A 22933-nucleotide genomic window follows, 5' to 3' on the forward strand; every position below is an offset into this window, starting at 1 on the left:
CACTGAATGGAATGCTACTAAAATTAGGACCTCCTTTTTTATTTTCTTCATTGGCCTCATCAGTACTTTAATCAATCCCAAAACAAGATGGCTCACAGGATGGAGAAGAAACCTATCCCTATTGTTGCTGAGCAGGCTTTGTCCCTTTTTCGCAGTTACTTCTTCTGAGAAATACCCTCTTGAAACTTGTAGTGTAAAATCCTATTTTTTTCTAACTGACCTTTGCAAAGTACACTGGATGCATAATGAATCCACCATTCAGGCTGCTGGAAAATGGATACTTTCCTCCTGAAGCACGATAACGTTTTTTATAACTCAATGCGATTCAATTCAAATCGTTTCCTTTATGATCATTTCATCATTCCACTAGTACGTATTATTTCTGTTATGGAATTCTCAACTAATCAACTATGCAAACATCGCATTCACTACACAGACTTTATACCAGCCACATAAACTCACTGATACTATATGATCGTAAGAAGAAAGGTGTAGCTGTGGAGAAGTTTGCACCAGCTCTATCGCTCCAAATAATCGTGCCTACGATCAAGATAAAACACCTGATTGCTATTCTGGAGAAGAGAGATGGATAATCAAAAAGGTTTAGTTCAGAATTTTAAAGTAATCTTCTGTTTTTTAAAATTGAAAAGAGGAAAACCACTCCCTCAGGTTTCAAGCAATATACTCTTTCTTTCAGTGTTTTATGATAATCTGTGTTCGCTTTGTTTTGCTAAATTTGAACACGATCTCTAGTGTGTTCCCATGACTTTTTAATTTTAAAAAATCTCATTTAAGCTTCAGGATGAATTCTATAGGCATGATTCAGTTTTCTGGCGATGGAGATCAATATTTCCCATTTTAGTATGGCAAATACTCTAGTAACCAGAGTGTGGTTCTTGCCCTTCTGACCCAATGTGAATGGACATCATTGGCACTGAATGTGAATTCAGCTTTACAGGACAGAATTTACAGGATAGGAGCAAATTATGTAGACAGTGCTGGTCTTCATGTTCCTGTACCATCAAGTTAGTTCTTGGCTCCTAATATCTGTCCCAACTCTCTGATGAACAGGAATCAAGAGCAGGAATCTCTACAATGATTTGCAACCATGTTCAAGTCATTATAAAGCTGAATTATAAAGCTGATGAGGAATCGCCTTTTAGCAGGAGAAGATGTACTAATCTTTCTAGAAGAATTTTAGGCTTCTTCCCTAGTTTTTGATTTAATTATGCCTAGTAGGTCCATCAATATTTCCATCTTACCTCCTTCCCTTCCCCACAGCACCTGTATATATGTCTATACGTTTGTACATATTTATTACTCTATTTATCTATTTTACTTGTACATATCTATTCTGTTTATTTTATTTTGTTACTATGTTTTGGTTTTGTTCTCTGTCTCCCCCTTTTTAGACTGTGAGCCCACTGTTGGGTAGGGACTGTCTCTATATGTTGCCAACTTGTACTTCCCAAGCGCTTAGTAAGGTGCTCTGCACACAGTAAGCGTTCAATAAATGCGATTGATTGATTGATTGATTGATTAACAGAGCACGGGCCTGGGAGTCACAAGGTTTGCTGTCATTTGTCTGCTGCATAGGGTTAGGGCACGGGCCTGGGAGTCACAAGGTTTGCTGCCATTTGTCTGCTGCATAGGGACAGCAGACCCCCACCCCGTAGGCCCTACTGAGAGCTCACCTCCTCCAGGAGGCCTTCCCAGACTGAGCCCCTTCCTTCCTCTCCCCCTCGTCCCCCTCTCCATCCCCCCCATCTTGCCTCCTTCCCCTCCCCACAGCACCTGTATATATGTCTACACGTTTGTACATATTTATTACTCTATTTATTTATTTTACTTGTACATATCTATTCTGTTTATTTTATTTCGTTAGTATGTTTTGGTTTTGTTCTCTGTCTCCCCCTTTTTAGACTGTGAGCCCACTGTTGGGTAGGGACTGTCTCTATATGTTGCCAACTTGTACTTCCCAAGCGCTTAGTACGGTGCTCTGCACACAGTAAGCATTCAATAAATGCGATTGATTGATTGATTGATTGATTAACAGAGCACGGGCCTGGGAGTCACAAGGTTTGCTGCCATTTGTCTGCTGCATAGGGACAGCAGACCCCCACCCCGTAGGCCCTACTGAGAGCTCACCTCCTCCAGGAGGCCTTCCCAGACTGAGCCCTCCTTCCTTCCTCTCCCCCTCATCCCCCTCTCCATCCCCCCCATCTTGCCTCCTTCCCTTCCCCACAGCACCTGTATATATGTCTATACGTTTGTACATATTTATTACTCTGTTTATTTATTTATTTTACTTGTACATATCTATTCTGTTTATTTTATTTCGTTAATATGTTTTGGTTTTGTTCTCTGTCTCCCCCTTTTTAGACTGTGAGCCCACTGTTGGGTAGGGACTGTCTCTATATGTTGCCAACTTGTACTTCCCAAGCGCTTGGTAGAGTGCTCTGCACACAATAAGCGCTCAATAAATACGATTGATTGATTGATTGACAGAGCACGGGCCTGGGAGTCACAAGGTTTGCTGCCATTTGTCTGCTGCATAGGGACAGCAGACCCCCACCCCGTAGGCCCTACTGAGAGCTCACCTCCTCCAGGAGGCCTTCCCAGACTGAGCCCCTTCCTTCCTCTCCCCCTCGTCCCCCTCTCCATCCCCCCATCTTACCTCCTTCCCTTCCCTACAGCACCTGTATATATGTCTATACGTTTGTACATATTTATTACTCTATTTTACTTGTACAAATCTATTCTATTAATTTTATTTTGTTAGTATGTTTTGGTTTTGTTCTCTGTCTCCCCCTTTTTAGACTGTGAGCCCACTGTAGGGTAGGGACTGTCTCTATGTGTTGCCAACTTGTACTTCCCAAGTGCTTAGTACAGTGCTCTACACACAGTAAGCGTTCAATAAATACGATTACTCTATTTATCTATTTATTTATTTATCTTACTTGTACATTTCTATCCTATTTATTTTATTTTGTTGGTATGTATGGTTCTGTTCTTTGTCTCCCCCTTTTAGACTGTGAGCCCACTGTTGGGTAGGGACTGTCTCTATGTGTTGCCAATTTGTACTTCCCAAGTGCTTAGTACAGTGCTCTGCACATAGTAAGTGCTCAATAAATACGATTGATTGATTGATTACAAACACTCTATATTTACAGATTTGTAACTGTCGTAAAAGCTTATTGAGGGATAAACAGGATATAAAGTCATAGTCTGTACAGTTCTATACAGCATACATTAGAAATTTAATCATTTTACAGGACTCTGAAATGCTTTTTGCTGAAATAAGGTGAGAACTGGTCAAATCAATGTTTAATATAGGAAAGATGACATTAACATGGCATTTTGTTTACCCCAAATTTTAACATTCATTGTGTACTCTGCACTCCAGAATCCATGATGAAGAAAAACAAAAATTTTTGAACACAGAATGCCAATACTAGAGTTAAAAAAAAACCCATTGCTTTCCCTGGGACCCTCCAAATAACTGCTTGAAAAGTATAAAGTTTAGCTATTTCCAGATAATGTAACATATTTTGAATCAAACTAAATAATGTAGAAAACAGAACAGTCTAAAAGAAGGGCTACATCAAGATGACACAGAACATAGTACCTTACCTTGGAACTAGGAAAAATATCAGCACGGTCCCTTTTCAATAAGATGCTATTTTTAACCATAAATTTGATGTTGCCAAAAATTTATTTCCTTGAAAAAACACTCATTTGAAAATTTAAGACGCATTCTTAAAATTAATCGACATTTAGCATAAATATGGAGAAAATACTTACCGATGACTTTAACAAAATAAGCATCTGCTTCAAAGTTATTTTTTAGTGTGTGGATGGCAAACTCGTTGTTTCTGTAGCCTCTACTTAGAACGATAATGTCTAAAATCCCCTAAAAATACAAATAACAAATGAGACAAATTAGAACCACCTGGATAATCAACAACCACCTTTACTGAATTAACTTATAACTTCATAATACAAAAGAGAGCAGTGATAGCGTTGGCGACATCTGATGGGCTTTACTGCTCCAAACCCTTTACTTTCAAAAAAAATTTTCATTTCTAAAATTCTTAAGGTACAACAAGAAAGAGATGTTACTAATGGTTCCAGGTCATTTTCCCTGCTTTGTGAGTCAGTGGAGAAAAGGAAAGGGATTGACGCCCTTTTAACACCTTGAAGACACCATTTGTCAACATTAAAATTCCAGGAACAGTGAAGCGAAGTTTGTTGGAGGCTGAGTCAGGCCTGGGAGTCGGAAGATCATGGGTCTGATTCCCAGCTCCGCCACTTGCCTGCTGTGTGACCTTGGGCAAGTTGTGTAACTTCTTTGTGTTTCAGTTACCTCATCTGTAAAATGGGCATCGATACTGTGAGCCACACATGGGACAGGGGCTGTGTCCAACCCCATTAGCATCTATCCATCTCAACACTTGGTTCAGTGCCTGGCACACAATAAGCACTTAGCAAATACTTAGAAAATTGTTATTACTATAATGTAATGAGCCCAGAGAATCAATTAATGGAAGCTATAGCACAAACAAAAAGAGTTTACATTTTCTACTGCTAAATGGGCACACAATTTAGTTTATAACAAGCCGGCAGAGTTAAAATAAGCTTGTCCATATGGATTGATGGATACATTTTCCTTGTTATCAATCAATCAATCATATTTATTGAGCAATCTTTTATATTAACTAAGTAAAGAGGAATATTACCAATAGTATTTTGGCAGAATGAGAAAATGGACACTGGAAAAGATAATTTTCCATAAAATTCCAATTCCACTTTAAATAAATACAAAGGGCTTTGTGCTTTTTGTCTTATCTTCTTACTCGGGTAGCTAATTTGGTTTCTAAAGTTCCAGTCTGAGGCAATAACACATACATCTCCTCAGAACACCTTTAATGTGAGCAGGCAGATGAAAGAACAAATGGTTTTAGCTATACAAACTCCCCTGACACTGATTTCTGACTGTGGGATGTGCAGACTCTGGGCAAGAGAGTGAGTTAAAAATAATAACTCCTACTCCTGTCAACCAGAAGACCAGAACTTTGGTCCCATTTCTGAACCTGGTTGGGGTTTAGGAGGATTCTCTGATTCCTTACTCACCCTAATGCTAAAAAACAGAATTCAGGCATCCCCTCTCTTCCCTGTTCCCCAACAGTCTGGGTGGAGATAAGCTTAAAAACAGACTAAAAAAGGCCCAACTCAGTCTTGAGACCTTTGAATTCCCACCTAAAGCTAAATGAGTTCTTTAAAAGAAAAGTACTGCAGCTAAGGCTCAGTTCTTCTCATTAGTTTTGGTCAGAGTGTGGGAAATTTTATTCTGAGTCGTTCCAAAGGTCCATTTGATCTTGACAATTGCAATAGAGGACATCTGGACAAAGTGTGTGGTTGTTGCTCTCCCTGACATAATTCTCATGGTTAAAGACAAAGTACACATAACTAACTTTTCCCTATAATAATTCCCACCTAATCTTTTCTTAAAATCTGCTAAGAAGGATCAAAAGAGAATGACTTGAATTTTCTGTTATGCTCCTCTTTGGAGCATCATGTTAGGTAGATAGCTGGCACATTATATTTCCTCTAGAGAAAGGGGAGAATAATTTTAGAGATTTTTGTAAGGTCACCTGGCAATAAGAATTCAGGCCTACTGATTTCATCTTTAGTTTACCCATAAATGTAGCTTGAATTAATTCCTCTGGGGCCTCATGTGAATTAAATAGCTTTTTTTAACCTTTGACTTTTCTTTTCATCTCAGATTACACCCCCCCAAACAGTTGATCATCCTGCCCGTGAACATGTATCTCAAAACCAAGTAACATAAATCCAAGTGAGAGTTTTGGCATTTTCATTGTGTTAATCGGGCAATGACATCAATAAATTTTTCTCACCCACTCTTCAACACTAAAGGCCCTTCTTTAATTAACTCATTTGCTTTCATTATCTCATCTGCATTTTCTGGTCAAATACTGAGAAGTTGAAAGTAACAACATAAATGAGAATAGGCAGATGGCAATTAAAAACAAAGCACACTGATGAGCAATGAACTCACATCTTCATAAATGTCAAAGAAGGTAGCCACCACAGCATCTTTGATTTGATTTAGGTCTGATAGTTCCCAGTAGACTTTGAACATACGCCGTGCCCTCTCACAACTTGGGATATTGCAGGGGACGTTCTCTAGCAAGAAAGCTTGCTGATTGCTGACAAATAAAAGGAAAGACAATTAGGGTGTATCAAGAGACGTCGTATAATCCATCAACCGGAACCCAGGCTACTTATAGGATCATAATTCCTAGAGTAACATGAGAAAATGAATGATTGACAGCTGTTGCCCGAAGCGCTGGGGTCCTGCTGTCAGCGTGCTTGGGATTCTGGGGAATCTTCTGTGGCCTCTCAGGGTCCAGCGCTTAGTACAGTGCTCTGCACACAGTAAGCGCTCGATAAATATGATTGATTGGTAGAGGATGGGCAGGAGAAGCCTCCAGTGCAACTGGTCAATAAGCAATGTGGCCTAATGGATAGAGCAAGGGCCTGAGAGTCAGAAGGGCCTGGTTCTAATCCCGGCTTCACCCCTTGTCTGCTGTGTGACCTTGGGTACGTCACTTAACTTCTCTGTGCCTCAGTTGCCTCATCTGTAAAATGGGGTAAGGACTGTGAGCCCCATGTGGGACAGGGACTGTGTCCAATCTGATTAACCTGTATCTACCCCAGCACTTAGAACAGTGCTTGGTACATAGTAAGTGCTTAACAAGTACCATAACTACTATTACTATTATTATTATTATTATGGATGGCAGGGACCTTGTAGCAGACTCAGAGATAGGAAAAGTAGCATGTGGATGCAAAACACTGAACTTGTCTTGAGGGTGTAGTCCTAGATACTATTTGAGGAGGGGGGGAGTTAATAACAGGTTTACCCTTTACTAATGAAGCCAGAAACATTTTCTACAGTTAAAATTATTTAGAATATGCTTTGCCTGGCCAGACATAGTCAATACCTTTCAGTTTCAATTCCTTGTAGCCTCACCCACCTGCTCCTTAAAAACAAATTTATCCTGGAGTTGAAATTTTTAAGTGTGATCTCAATCCACTGAGGAGTCTTTTAAAAGATTTGCGACACACTCTCTTATCTTCAAGGAATCAAATACACATATTTTTCTTTTTTTCTACAATGTACAACATAGAACTAGTTCAGCTGCTCACTCTCCAAACCCATCTCCCTCCTCTCATTCCCAATCAAATTCCCTTAACAGGCTGTATACACCCACTGGCTCTACTCCTACAATCCTCTGGTCCTTCCCCTCTACAACCCAGCTTCCATCCACATCGCTCCACTGAGACTGCTCTCTTCAAGGTCATCAGTTTCCAGCTTCTTGCCAGGCTGACTTCTTGGTTGCTTCCAACACTACCACCACTTCCACCTGGAAACACCGTATAACCTTGTATTTTTACAAGAAGTATAGTTCTCTCCTGAATATCCTTTTACCTCACCTCAGTCTTTTTCCATCTCTTCCTCTGCCTCCCACCCCATCAAGGCTCTGTTCTAGATATCCTTCTCAGTTCTCATTCCCGTATCACAACCTCCCATAGCTCTTACTTACATATCTTACATATTGTATTGCCTAGGCACTAACTCTTGTACATATCGCCTTTTTCTTTTTCCTCTTATCTGCAAAATATCTTAGTGTCTGTCCACCCTGCAAGAATGTAAACTTCTTGAAGGCAGGAACCATGTCTACTAACTCTACTGTATTCTCCTATGTGCTTAGTACAGTGTTCTGCACACTCTAGGCACTCAAATACTATTGACTGATTTGGATCCAGCTGGATCATAAAAGCAAAAGGGCCTTAAATTCAGGGAGCTGAACATTTCCTAAGGCCTAACATGTGAGTAAGTCTATTGTTCAAAGTTTAACAAGTGAATGCTGGGCTTCCAATAATCTTGTTTTCAGGAAAGAGAAAAATTCCACTACAAAGATAATCAAAACCACTCTAATACCCAGAATGAAAATACTGGAGAAGAGCCTTTACTTTCCACATTTTCAGAAGTGACCTTGCCAGAAAGTTAAGGAACTACAATACAGTTCAACAAATGGGTGTGATAGCGCTCGTGCCAAGTTCTTCTCCGCTTTTGAGAGCAGTGCTTATATTTTTTGTTCTAATTTTCCATTTTCTGCCAGTACTCTCTGTACTTTCACACTCCACTTTAGTTTTTAGCAAAGCAATTTCACTAAATTGTTCTGTAAAAGTGTAGGTCCTATTTTTTATAACAAGATTATCATAACAAAATGGAACTGCTAAAAGCTACCTTTCCCATATTATACACGATGGGCAAAAATAAAACGTTAATCAACTGTATGCATGAATCTGGGTGTTGCTATTCAAATCCACTTCCCAGGATAAGACTACTGCAAATATTCAAAGCCCTTCTGAAATCCCACCTCCTCCAAACGGCCTTCCCAGATTAATTCCCAGCAATTCCCAAGCAATTTAAACCGCTCAGTCATCTTTAGCATTTAGATACTAACTTATGCCAAGCTCGGCACTTATTTACGTTTATTCAGTTATAAATTCAATTATTTTGATGACTCTATTTGTAAATACTGTATATCTACCTCCCCCATTAGAATGTAGGCTTCTTATGGGCAGGGAATGCCCGTCCCAAGTGCTTAGTGCATTGAACCTGAATGCTCAATAAATGCTCTTACCATTATTACTACCACCACGGAAGCAATTTTATTTACAAAATTTGAATATTACAAAAAACCCAAATTGTACTGTACTCTCCCAAGCGCTTAATACAGTGCTCTGCACACAGTAAGTGCTCAATAAATTCGACTGAAGAAAATGAAGCTTTGGGTTTAGCAGAGGTTGCAACTACAGATTGACTGGAGGAAGATAAATTAAGAAAAACCGAGCTTCCAGTGACTACCACACAAAATAGTAAAATAAGGCTGTTTGGCTTCTGAAGACAAGGGATACAAACCTATGATTAAAAGTATAATTCAAATTACTAATTCTGGGGTTCAAAACAGATGCCAAGTGTGGAGGGATAGGGATTGTCTCTCTTGATTGCTGAATTGTACTTTCCAAGCACTTAGTATACTGCTCTGCACACAGTAAGCACTGAATAAATACAATTAAATGAATCGACTGAATGAACTGGCAGAGACTAGAGAGGATCACAGTATTGATGGCCGTAGGTAGGGACGCTCATGGAAACATGTCTAGCAATTTTGTTGCAACTATGTTCGCCCAAGTGTTCAGTACAATGATCCGCACACACTAAGTGTCCGATAAATATCACTGACTGATTGATTGGTCAGGGAGGAAAGACGGTTGATAAGCTGCTGACTGACCGACTGCTGTTTCTTTCCAAAGATCCCACGGGCTGGTTTTCTTCTGAAACTTCTGCTTCTCCTCTGGGAGAGGGGAAGGATAGATGCTGAGGGTCAGAAACACTTGACACGTGTGTAGCTTCTGAGACCCAATCGAAGTCCTTTCTGTATGGGGAAAGATTCTCGCTACCACAGTCGATTTCAAGCTACCTGAATGTGAATGAATCGGTTCAGTTACAGCTCAGGCATCCAAATGGCATTAACTTCTTAGCTATATCTGATCAAAGCATGGAGAGTAGTCAACGGGATCCAATAGGATTCACCTGTCAGAAAGCACAAGTCTGGGCAACGGTGGCTGACAGTTATCCCTCCTGGTCTAGGAGCCTATGAATCCATGAAGGTTCATTTATGGCTTTGCTGGAATAAAGTCTTGTCTTATGCCGTCGAGTCGTTTCTGACCCATAGCGACACCACGGACACATCTCTCCCAGAACGTCCCGCTCTCCATCTGCAATCGCTCTGGTAGTGTATCCATAGAGTTTTCTTGGGTAAAAATCTGGAAGTGGTTTACCACTTCCACCTTCCATGAAGTAAATTCGAGTCTCTGCCCTCGACTCTCTCTCGCTGCTGCCTGGCATGGGTGAGTTTTGACTTGTAGCAGATTGCCTTCCACTTGCTAGCCACTGGCCAAGCTAGGAATGGATTGCCTAGGCCTCTGCTTGGCTCTCCCTCCCATAGCCGAGACTGGTAGAGTACTGGAAACTCTCCAGGTGTGAACCTGACAGGGGTGGACTAGAAGAGCCCAAAGGAAAAATAACACCTGCCCCAAGCATTGCAAGAGTTCTCCTCTACAAAGATACATCAAATATTTTCAAAATGAAAAACAGAAGAGCCGATAAAATGGGCTCACTTCCATGAAGATGCAGTGTTTAAAAAAAAAATCCTAATTAATCCAGCTACATGTGGGCAGCATAAGTGTCTAGACACCAATGTGATTTGGACTCACTGCTTTTTTAAAAATGGTATTTGTTAAGTGCTTATTGTGTGTCAGGCACTGTCATAATCATAGTAATAATAACAATAATGATGATGATATTTGTTAAACACTTACTATATATCAAGTACCGTTCTAAGCGTTGGGGTTGATACAAGGTAATCAGGTTGGCTCTAATACCTGTCTCACATGGGGCTCACAATCTAAGTTGGAGGGAGGGGGAATTAATTCCCATTATACATTTGAGTTAACTGAGGCACAGTGAAGTGAAATGACTTGCCCAAGGTCACACAGCAGACAAGTGTGAGAGCCAGGAGTAGATTCCAGGTCTTCTCACTTCTAGACCTGTGCTCTTTTCACCAGGCCACGCTGCTTCTCAGTCATGCTATACTAAGTATTGGGTTGGATACAAAAATCATCAGTTTGGACACAGTCCATGTCTGGCATAATAATAATAATAACAACAACAACAACAACAATGATAATAATAATGAGAACGGTACTTGTTAAGTGCTTACTATGTGCCAAGCACTGTTCTAAGCACTGGGGTAGATACAAGTAAATTGGGTTGGACACAGTCCCTGCATGGGGCTCACAGCCTTAATTCCCATTTTACAGATGAAGTAATTGAGGCACAGAGAAGCAAAGTGTCTTGCCCAAGGTCACGCAGCAGACAAGCGGTAGAATGTTTATATCCCATGCAGCTTTTTGAGCCATTTCTTCAACACCACCTACTAATCATTCTTAACAATAAATGACATGATAGAGTTTTCAACCGTGAATTCCTGAAGAACAACCAGACCATTAGCCCTTATGTCATTCTTGCCATAACAGCACTTGTGGTGATGGATGAATATCAATAATAATAATGATGAATCCCGTGCTCCTTCTTACCAGTGGCCCAGTGGGACCTTGGGCACATGGCCCACCAAATGCTGAATAATCGCAGCAAGACACCCGCTCTGAGGCAGCATGGCCCAGTGAATAGAGCCTGGAAGTCAGAAGGGCCTGGGTTCTAATTCTGCCTCTGCCACTTGTCTGCTGTGTGACTTTGAGAAGTCACTTCACTTCCCTGTGCCTTAGTTCCCTCATCTGTAAAATGGGGATTAAGGCGTGTGAGCCCTATGTCGGACAGGTCCTGTGTCCAAACTTGCATCTACCACAGTGTTCAGTTTTAGTGATAGTAGGTGCTTAGTACTCATACATAGTAAGCGCTTAAAAAACACAATTATTATTATCAGCCCAGGGAAGACAATCTGGTCATCTCTGGAAAGAGAAGATTCACATACACCAGCATCAAAACAAAAAGTATAGTGGCCTAGTGTAAACAGCACAAGCAGGGGAGTCATTCATTCAGTCATATTTATTGAGCGCTTACTGTGTGCAGAGCCCTGTACGTCACGGGTTCTAATCCCAGTTCTGCCACGTGTCTGCTGTGTGACCATGAGCAAATCACTTCACTTCTCTGGCCTCAGTTCCCTCATCTGCAAAAGGGGGATGAAGACAACAAACCCCATGAGAAGCAGAGAAGCAGCGTGGCTCAGTGGAAAGAGCCCGGGCTTTGGAGTCAGAGGTCATGGGTTCGAGTCCCGGCTCTGCTGTACGTCTGCTGTGTGACCTTGGGCAAGTCACTTAACTTCTCGGAGCCTCAGTTCCCTCATCTGTAAAATGGGGATGATGACTGTAAGCCCCACATGGGACAACCTGATCACTCTGTATCGCCCCACCAGCGCTTAGAACAGTGCTTTGCACATAGTAAGCACTTAACAAATGCCATCATTATTATTAATATTATGAGGGACAGGAACTGTGCCCAACATAATTATCTTGTACCTACCCCAGTGCTCAGTACAGTGTGTGGCAAACGGATATCATTAAAAAACAAACAAAAACAAGGATCTCTCAAGGAAAGGGCTCTCCAAAGGTGGAGGAATCAGTACGGTTTCCATCATCGCAAGGGGAATTTTTTGCCACAGTGTTTCCGCATAATGTCATCTAAAGAAAGGAGGAGCTCGTTCAGCATGCAGGACTCTCTGATGGACCGCTCAACCAGCTGCTGCTCGTCGGGATGCTGGTGCTGCTCGACAGGGTCACGGTGCCCACCGTGGAGAACAACTCCCACCACTAGCGCCCGCCGACCCCTACCAGAAGTCTCCGGCCTGCCCAGTGCCACCCTCTGCAGCCCCCTCCCCAGGGCCACCGGGCCATCATGTGGCCCTCAGGGGACACTGTCTTCTCTGGCACTTTCTCTCCCTGCCCCCCAGGCCTGGCTGGGCCTCTTCCCAGCCCTTCTGCCCCAACCCCAACCCCAATCCGGTCCAGGGTCCACCGTCGTGGCTGACATTTTGGTCTCTGCACTGCCCAGCGCCCTATCCCGCCCCTTTCCAGCTTGCTAAGGGCAGGGAATGTGTCCGCGATTAATAATAATAATAATAATAATAATAATAATAATGATGATGATGATGATGATGATGATGATGGTATTTGTTAAGTGCTTGCTATGTGCCAAGCACTATTCTAAGCACGGGGGTAGATACAAGGTAATCAGGTTGGCCTCCTCCAGGAGGCCTTCCCAGACTGAGCCCCTTCCTTCCTCTCCCCCTCGTCCCCCTCTCCACCCCCCCATCTTACCTCCTTCCCTTCCCCACAGCACCTGTATATATGTATATATGTTTGTACATATTTATTACTCCATTTATTTATTTATTTTACTTGTACATATCTATTCTATTTATTTTATTTTGTTAGTATGTTTGGTTTTGTTCTCTGTCTCCCCCTTTTAGACTGTGAGCCCACTGTTGGGTAGGGACTGTCTCTATATGTTGCCAATTTGTACTTCCCAAGCGCTTAGTACAGTGCTCTGCACATAGTAAGCGCTCAATAAATACAATTGATGATGATGAGGTTGGACACAGTCCCTGTCCCACATGGGGCTCACAGTTTTAACCCCCATTTTACAGATGAGGGAACTGAGGCCCAGAGAAATGAAGTGACTTGCCCAAGGTTACACAACAGACAAGTGGCCAAGCCGGGATTAGAACCCATAACCTCTGATTCCCAAGCCCATGCTCTTGCCACTGGCCATGCTGCTTCTCTGATTCTGTTGTACTGTCCTCTCCCAGGTTCTTAGTACAGTGCTCTGCACATAGTAAGTGCTCAATAATACCACTGATTGATTGACTGGGAGCTAAAAGGGAGGAGTTTGGGAAGCATACGAGGGATTGGATTTCTTTGGCTGTAAAAACTGCTGCAAATATGTGTGTCTACCAGATTATACTGGGATGGTTCACCCTGGCATGTGGGGCTAGTAGGGGGTTTCAATAAGCCACAACCACAATCCTCTTGTGAGGTCCTTAGTGGGACAGTCCTGCTACCTTACTGTGTCCAAAACAGAACTCATCTTCCCACCAAACACTGTCCTCTCCCTGACTCTTTTACAACATAATGCAGTTTTGCAGCCAGCCATTCAGGAGTAATGATTCATACAGTAAAATATTAAAAGATACTTTCACTGAGCTTCTAATTGTCAATCAATCAGTGGTATTTATTACGGTGCACGGAACACTATACTAAGTGCTTGGGAGAGTACAGGGTTGGTACACACGTTCTCTATTCACTAGGAACTTACAATCGAGAGCAGGAAATTGACTAAAATAAATTACAGATATGTGCATAAATGATGTCGAGCTGATGGGGGGTGGATATCAAGTGCTTAGAGAGCATAGATCCAAGCGCATAGGTCCTTGCACAAGGAGAGGGAGTAGGGGAGAGGAGGAAGGGGAAGGCCTTGTGGAGGAAATGTGATTTTAGTAAGGTTTCCAATGTGGGGAGAGTGGAGGTGTGTTGGATGTGAAGGGGGAGGGAGCTCCAAGCCAGAGGGAAGATGACAGCAACGGGTCTGTGGCAAGATAGATAAGATCGAGGTTAGCATTAGAGGAGTGAAGTGTGTGAAATGGGTTATAGTAGGAAATCAGGAATGCAAGGTTTGTCGGGGGGGAACTGATTGAGGGCTTTAAAGCTGATGGTAAGAATCAGTGATACAAAGCTGGTCAATTTGCTACTCTGATTTCACAAACATCTTATTATTGCTTTAAAATCATGTTTCTCGTCTCCTTCTTGTCCCACATATCAGGTCACCACAGAACAGTGGTTTGGCTACCCTGTTGTCATCGACTCTCCTCCTCTCTAGACCCTAAGCTCATTGTGGGCAGGGGATATGTCTGTTTATTGTTGTACTGTACTCTCCCAGGGGGTTAGTATAGTGCTCTACACACAGTAAGCGTTCAATACATACAGAGTGAATGAATGAATGAACATGCCTGTTTATTTAGCTTCTTAAATACATTCTGGGGTGAGAGGGTCAGTTTTGTGAGTTAATACATTTTTCAATCTGACTACAAGACTTTCATCCCAGACCTAATTTAAATTTTATTTCTGATGAGTCAGTGAGGAAAACAGACCGCAAACTTGGATTGCATTAAGCTGTAATATCATCATTACCGTTATATTGTAAGGTCCTTGAGGGCATAATCTCAATTATTGTATGGTCCCAAGTGCTTAGTACTGTGCTCTGCCCACAGAAGGCACTCAATGAAAACTGATTAATATGAGAAGCAGGAAGGCGACGACAAACTGAGCTAGTTGGGCATACCATCTGCATTAACTCTTAACTCTGGACACAAGGGACCCAGCAATTTTTGGGTCAAATACAAAGTTAGAGGAAAAAAAAAAAGGATTTGTCTTCAATTTTGCTTGGCTCTGTGAAGAAAGCACAGGCCTGGGAGTTACAAGGTCATGGGTTCTAATCCCAGCTCTACCACTTTGCTGTGTGACCTTGGGCAAGTCGCTCGCTTCACTTCTCTGGGCTTCAGTTCCCTCATCTGTAAAATGGGGATTGAGAATGTGAGCCCCACGTGGGACAGGGACTGTGTCCAACTTGATTTGCTTGGATCCACCCCAGGGCTTAGTACAGTGCCTGGCACATAATAAGAGCTTAACAAATACCCCAGGTATTAATTATTATTAAATCTGGAGAGACCTTTTGTACTCGGTTGCTACTTCGGCAAAATCAGTTTACCCTTATTACTATCCTTCCTATTTACTTGCTTCTCTTCTTCATTATTCCTTTGTCTAACGATCCCTCAAGGGAGGGATTAATGGCTCCTCACAAATCATATGGAAGTTAGATGTCACAGCTGTTACTATTTAGGGGCTTCCAAAATACTGCACTAAATAACACCTAGGAGTCCATTTTTCAGTAAGTCTGATGTGTTTTTCCTCAACTGTTGTCCCAGTACTCCAAAGGAAGAATAAATCCCTTCACTGGATAGTCTAATATCTAAACCTTTTTCAGTGGTGTTCCGTTATATTGACTACGCCTATCTTACTCCTTGGAGGTAGTTTTTAATTTCGCTTCTCAGGCTATAAAGCCTATGTTCCTTGGCAATACGCTACTGCCGGACAAAGTCTGCATGTTGCTTCAAGCTGTTAATGTTCTGTGTTAATTTGTCTAATTTCCAATCAAGCAAGTAGCTGGTGGATCATTTCATTCAGAACTGATTTTCTCCAAGAGTGCTCCTAGGGCCTCTTTGTCCACTTTACAGTCATTTGAGTCTCCAGCAACTTCTGCTTTTCCAGCATGTCTCAGCTCTACTTCTAAATCCTAGTCACACTGGTGGCGCAGTTTGGCATGGAGCTGTATGGGTTTATTGAAGAAAAAACTAGGAAAGGCCTAGAATTTTCCAACTGAAGCCAGATAGAATGGAAAAAGGAAGGGGACAACCATCTGAAGGGGTTATGCGAACGTGAGGACAGGTATGCTGGGGGTAGTAAAGGTGGAGGGATACTGAGAGGCCGGTCTTCGTTGCTTTTCCTTCCTGAAGCCTTAGCCGGCCTGTTTGAGCCGAAGGGAGATGCCTTCGCTACTGTGATTTAACAGAAGCCGGGACTTATTCCCAAAATATAGCTCATGGTTGGGAAAGTCCTAAAAGTTACAGGTGCAAATGGTGTCTCTGGACTGTGAACTGCTTGTGGAGAGGGCACGTGTCTATCAATTCGGTTATACTGAACTCTCCAAAGCGCTTAAAACAGTGCTCTGCATATAGTAAGTGCTCAGTAAATACGACTGTCTGATTGACTGATTTACAGGCAATTGGCAAGAAGAACTTTTAGGACAAAGTGAGGAACTGGAATCTTGCCCAAAACTTTGCATTTTGGTTAGCAGAGAGAGGCAGGAGCAGCAGTAAATGGGAGGGGATAGTTTTGATTGCTTTATCTTGTTGGAGGCAGGGCAAGCCCAAGGGGAAGATTAAGAGCAGCAAAACTCTCAGTGAAAGCTTAGCAAAGCCTTGGAGAAACTTTAATCCATCTCTAGTTTAAAGCAGCTCTTCCACCTGCTAATTTTATTATCTTGTGACAGAATCTTATCTCTAAGCTTTCAGGGCTACTTCTGTGCCTCTGAAATTTTAATATGAAATACACATGTTCAGGTTGTTAATTGGGTAGCAACATACAGGGGTAATTGAGATTTTTAAAATTAGGAGTTTAGCCTTTCCCCATAACTGTTACAATGCATTAGAAGAGGTAATTATTGGCTCCAAAGATGAAAATAAAATGAGAAAATTAAATCTAGTGTTAACTTGAACAGAATAATTGTTTGAACAGGATTGTGATCTGTTACAATAATTCCTACTTGACTAAAAGTGTAGTTTTTTTTGCTTAAAAGTCTAATTAGCTGTAATGACACTTTTAATTAAATTTCAGCTTCCCATTTTCTCATGCTCAAGCCTTTCCTTGGTGTCCTTGGGAGTCTTTTTTAACCACACAATTACAGGAAAATATATGCGCCAATGTATTTTAGTAAAGCAAAGAATAACTAAAGAAAATGGGTCTCTTTCATAAGCATTTTGATTTCTTAAATTTCCTGAACACCGCTTTGTAAAACTCAAGTGTCTGTAGACTCAATAATACATTATATGCACACACACACACACACACAGAGTACATGTGCGTGTATACATCTCCGTGTATATGCAATGAAAATACTGCTCTATCCCAGTTAGCACTCTTAATTGGTCCATAAAAACAGTGTTAAGTGAAAATGCACTGAACAATGCTCTGCCACTTGTCTGTTGTATGACCTTGGGCAAGTCATTTCACTTCTCTGTGCCTCAGTTACCTCATCTGTGAAATGGAGATTGAGACTGTGAGCCCCACATGGGACAGGGACTATGTCCAACTCGATTTGCTTGTATCCACCTCAGCACTTAGTAATAATAATAATAATAATAATAGTTATGGTATTTGTTAAGCACTTACTATGTGCCAAACATTATTACAAGTGCTGGGATCAATACGAGGTAATCAAGTTGTCCTACATGGGGCTCACGGTCTTAATTCCCATTTTTACAGATAAGGTAACTGAGGCACAGAAGTTAAGTGGCTTCCCCAAGGTCACACAGCAGACAAGTGAGGGAGCAGGATTAGAACCCATGTCCTCTGACTCCCAAGTCCGTGCTCTTTCCACTGAGCCATACTGCTTCAGCGCCTGGCATATAATAAGCGCTTAACAAATACCATAATTATTATTATTAAAGTACATTATTATATTCCCAAGATCCAAAACAACTGGCCACAGAGATAAAAATGTATTAAAAACATTAAAAAGATATAATTAAAGCAAATATAATGCCATTATGCACCAATCATCACCATCATCAATCGTATTTATTGAGCGCTTACTGTGTGCAGAGCACTGTACTAAGCGCTTGGGAAGTACAAATTGGCAACATATAGAGACAGTCCCTACCCAACAGTGGGCTCACAGTCTAAAAGGGGGCTCAATAAATTATCTTAAATTAGATTTTTTAATGTGTACATATGTAAAGACTTAATTTTCCATTTTAATTTACAACCTGTTCAGCAAATGCTAGCCCCTACAGATGGCACTAGATAAAATGTAATGGGCTTTAACCTCCCTTCTGAATTCAGTCAAGATATTTTAAAGGGAGAGAGGAAGAAAGGTAATTTGAACCAAGGGCAAATGTGCTTTGAGCGTTTGAACAAACGCACTTTATAGCATTATCTCAGTGTGGGAGCACTGTAAAAAAACCCTAGATTAAAATTCAATAGTACTATTGGGAAAGAACTCTGAAAAAAAAGTAGTATAACAAGAGATGCCAGTATTGTACATAACTGAAGATGATGAAGATGATGATGGTAATTGGATTTCAACCAAGGTGTGGGTAAAAAGATTGATAGTTAAAAAAAATTGATTTGGGACTGACAAGCCTTTCTGAATTAGTCCATGTAAAGACTGTCCTGAAGACAGGAGTGGAAATGCGAGACTGCCTTAGATTACAAATTAAAACAATCTGCTTGTTCGCATTTCTTTTGGTAAATTTGTGATATATTCAATCTATTTATTTTCAGGCTCTCTGGGATGCTTGTTGCATGAGAAAGCTCACTGAGGGCAATTGGTTATCATTAACACTACTGTCGCTTGGAGACAACTGCTCATTAATTATTAAAGGAAGTTTTGGATAAAAAATGAATTTCGACAGTATGAACTAGGATTAATTCTCAACACCAATAAACAGATCATTAAGGGAATACAATTATATTAAAACATTCCACTTAAGATTACACATTCCTAAAGACTGACAACTCCTATTTATTACATTCTGATTATAATTTAGAATTTAAAAAGAACTTTACTCTCAACTCATGTGGGGACAAAAGGTTTTTATGCCACTTGATAAATATATATGCATCGGGCACCTATAGCTATATGTTATAATAATAATGATGGCATTTATTAAGCGCTTACTACGTGCAAAGCACTGTTCTAAGCACTGGAATAATAATGGCATTTATTAAGTGCTATGTGCAAAGCACTGTTTTAAGCACTGGGGAGGTTACAAGGTGATCAGATTGTCCCATGGGGGGCTCACAGTTTTAATCCCCATTTTATAGATGAGGTAACAGGCACAGAGAAGTTAAGTGACTTGCCCAAAGTCACACAGCTGACAAGTGGCGAAGCCAGCATTCGAACCCATGAACTCTGAATACAAAGCCCATGCTCTTTCCACTGAGCGACGAATTTTGTATATAGATCTTACTCTTATACCACATCTTATTATTCAAAATCAATAGAATGTGTCAGGAGATGAAAAACCACGGTGTAATTCCAAACAAATACACACTATTCATCATTTTAATACTTGTTCCTGGAAGGTGAAGGAACTAAAGTAAACTTTAACGGTCTCTGTATAGGTTAGCATCTGATCCTCTGCTGGACTAAATACAAATATCCTTTTCAAAACCTGGTGTAATCCATATTTGGGGAATGGTGATCCAAACTTAAAATCAGCTTTTATTCTTCCAACAAAAATTTACCATGTAGTACCTTCCCTACAAATAATTGAAAACCTGTCCTATCACTTTAATTTTACTAAGTTATACATTATAGAAATTAAAAGGGAGATTTCCTGGATTTTTAACCCAAACTGAAGATAAGGAATCACAAAGACACTCTTTATCACCTGTAACATGTCCAAAACAGAAACCCTTATCTTCTCTCCAAAACCAGGTCCTCCCTGTGACTTTCCTGTCACTATAGACACCACCATCCTCTCTGTCTCACATGCCTGTACGCTTGGAGTTATGCTTAATTCATCTCTCTCACTCAACCCACATATTCACTCTGTCACTACAACCTGTCGGTTCAAAACTTCACCACATCACTAAGCTCCGCCCTTTCCTCTTCATCCAAACTGCTACTACGTGAATCCAAGCAGTGAAGGCAAATTGGTTATCCTGCCTTAATTACTGCACCAGCCTCCTCACCGAACTCCCTGACTCCTGTATCTCCCCACTCCGGTCCATAGTTCACTCTGTTACCCGGATAATATTCCTACAAAAAGTTCAGTGCATGTTTCCCCACTCAAGAACCTCCATTAGTTGCCAATCCACCGCTGCATCAGACAGAAACTCCTTACCATTAGCTTTAAAGCACTAAATCACCTTGTTCTCTCTTACCTTACCTCGCTGCTTTCCTACTACAACCCAATCTACACACCTTACTTCTCTAATGCCAACCTAGTTGCTGTACTTCAATCTTGTCTATCTAACGAATATAATCTATCTAAATACGATTGATGATAACCGCCAACCTCTTATCCACATTCTGCCTCTGGCCTGGAACATCCTACCTCTTCATCAATCAATCAATCAATCAATCAATCAATCGTATTTATTGAGCGCTTACTATGTGCAGAGCACTGTACTAAGCGCTTGGGAAGTACAAATTGGCAACACATAGAGACAGTCCCTACCCAGCAGTGGGCTCACAGTCTAAAAGGGGGAGACAGAGAACAGAACCAAACATACCAACAAAATAAAATAAATAGGATAGAAATGTACAAGTAAAATAAATAAATAAATAGAGTAATAAATATGTACAACCACAGTTGATATGATAAATAAATAAATAAATAAATAAATAGAGTAATAAATATGTTCAACCATGGTTGATATGTACAACCCTATCATCTTCATATCCAACAGATGATCACTCTCCCCACCTTCAAAACCTTATTGAAGGGACATCTCCTCCAGGAGGGCTTCTCCTACCTAACCCTCATTTCCTCTTCTTCCACTCCTGCGTCAGCCCTGTACTTGGATTTGCATCCTTTAGTATTCCCCCCTCCCTCATCCCCACAGTTCTTCTGTGCATGGCCATAAATATATATTTATATTTCTATTGAGAAGGAGCACGGCTTAGTGGACAGAACATGCGCCTGGGAGTCAGAGGGTCATGGGTTCTAACCCCGGCTCCATCGATTGTCTGCTGTGTGACCTTCAGAAAGTCACTTCACTTCTCTGGGCCTCAGTTTCCTCATCTGTAAAATGAGGATTGAGACTGTGAGGCCTACGTGGGACAGGGATTGTGTCCAATCTGATTTGCTTGTATCTGGCTCTGCCGGGGACTCTGTACTGTACTTAGCACAGTACTTAGCCACCGTACTTAGCGCTTAGTACAGTGTCTGGCACAGTAGGCGCTTAACACATATCACAATTATTAGTGTCTGTTTCCCCCGCTAGCCTGTGGGCCAGGAACGTGTCTACCAATTCTGTTATACTTTACTCTCCCAAGTGCTTACTACAGTGCTCTGCACACCATAAGAGATCAATAAATATGCCTGATTTATTGGTCACTTACTTATGCTATCAATCTCTAGACTTAGATCTGGAAAAGTAATATGATATAGTGAAAATAATTAAACATCTCTTCCCCATGGGAAGCAGCACGGCCAGGTGGAAAGAGGGCAGGCTTAAGAGCCAGAGGTCCTGGGTTCTAATCCCAACTCTGCCAAAAGATTGCTGTGTGACTTTCGGCAAGTCACTTGAATTCTCTGTGCCTTAGTCCTCCTTTTCACCCTCCTACTTAGATTGTGGGCTGTATGCAGGCCAGGGACCGTGTCTAACCTAATTCACTTGTATCTACCTCCCGTGCTTAAAACAGTATTTGATACAAAGTAAGCACTTAACAAATAACATTCAAAAAAAATTCCTAATTTACACTGTGAAGCTTCCAGATTTTTAAAAATTTCACAAAGAACTTTTCTCCAGAATTTAGCTACTTAATAGAGGTTCAAGCATAATCGTATCTACATCTTGTGCCCATCAACCCTGGCAGTTGATTTGTTTCTTGCTCCTGCAAAGAAGCTAGGGCTGAGACTAAGACCAGAGACCAGCAATCTGACGCTGAAGCTAGTAGAAGGGTTCATTTCTGATCTTCATGACATTTCTGGAGAATTTCTGAGGACAACCAGGGTGAAAAGTAAAATACATATATATATATATATGTAATATATATATATAATATATATATATATATATATTACTGGAATGGTGGGGCATTCATTATCTGTATGGCAGGAATTAGATGAAGTACTTACATTTTTACAGTCTCCATTGTTTCTTGATATTACCCATAAAATTTATTTTCTCAATTTAGCTAGCTATCCAAGTTCTTCAAGACTATTTGGGTATTTAACTGTGGTTGGTGCTGTATGAGGATCACTCTTTGGTCTCCAAAAGATCCTGTGGAAGGAAGCCAAGGTGCTCACTCACTATCTCTATGCCCCAGAGTAGGGGATGGTCCCCGGAAGGATTGTGTCAGAATTTCTGCTTTTGTTTTTTCCCCCCTCTCTTGATGCTGGGTGAGGGAGGAGCCTCTTCTCCTGCAGCTCCAGAGCTGGTTCCATGTGGGTAAACCCACATTCCTTAATTAAGCTGATGGGGAAAGAAGCCCTGGGAAATGGGGGCTGATGATCTATTTGGAGATATTTCTGGGGCAAATCTTGGTTTGTGGTTTTAAATCTTTGTTCGAATCAATTTTCTTGCATTGTTTTCACTTGTATTTCTCATTAACGTTTGTTAACAGACATGGGTTAATCAGAGTTTTACAGTTTCTCAAAGTACTCAAGTCCCCTTTCAGATTCTGGTCAGATTCCATATCTCCTATTTCTTCTGAAAGCCTTGATTGGAAAAGGGCCAATCATGTTTC

General features: G+C 41.1%; 1 protein-coding gene and 1 non-coding gene across 2 annotated transcripts in view; both read right to left on the reverse strand.

Moving 5' to 3' along the window:
* The window catches only part of ITFG1 (integrin alpha FG-GAP repeat containing 1), a 238961-nt gene that overhangs the window by 83868 nt on the left and 132160 nt on the right, over nt 1–22933 (reverse strand). Inside the window, exons 11-12 of the mRNA XM_038754317.1 lie at nt 6080–6230; nt 3805–3913 (exon numbers count right to left, since the gene is read on the reverse strand). Coding sequence (XP_038610245.1) covers nt 3805–3913; nt 6080–6230 — 260 coding nt within the window. The remainder of the gene's footprint in view (nt 1–3804; nt 3914–6079; nt 6231–22933) is intronic.
* Nucleotides 10019–10156, reverse strand: LOC119935379. Its single transcript, XR_005453263.1, has one exon. It is a non-coding gene; the product is annotated as a small nucleolar RNA SNORA7 (small nucleolar RNA).

Source organism: Tachyglossus aculeatus, chromosome 11, assembly GCF_015852505.1.
Source record: "Tachyglossus aculeatus isolate mTacAcu1 chromosome 11, mTacAcu1.pri, whole genome shotgun sequence".
NCBI lineage: Eukaryota > Metazoa > Chordata > Mammalia > Monotremata > Tachyglossidae > Tachyglossus > Tachyglossus aculeatus.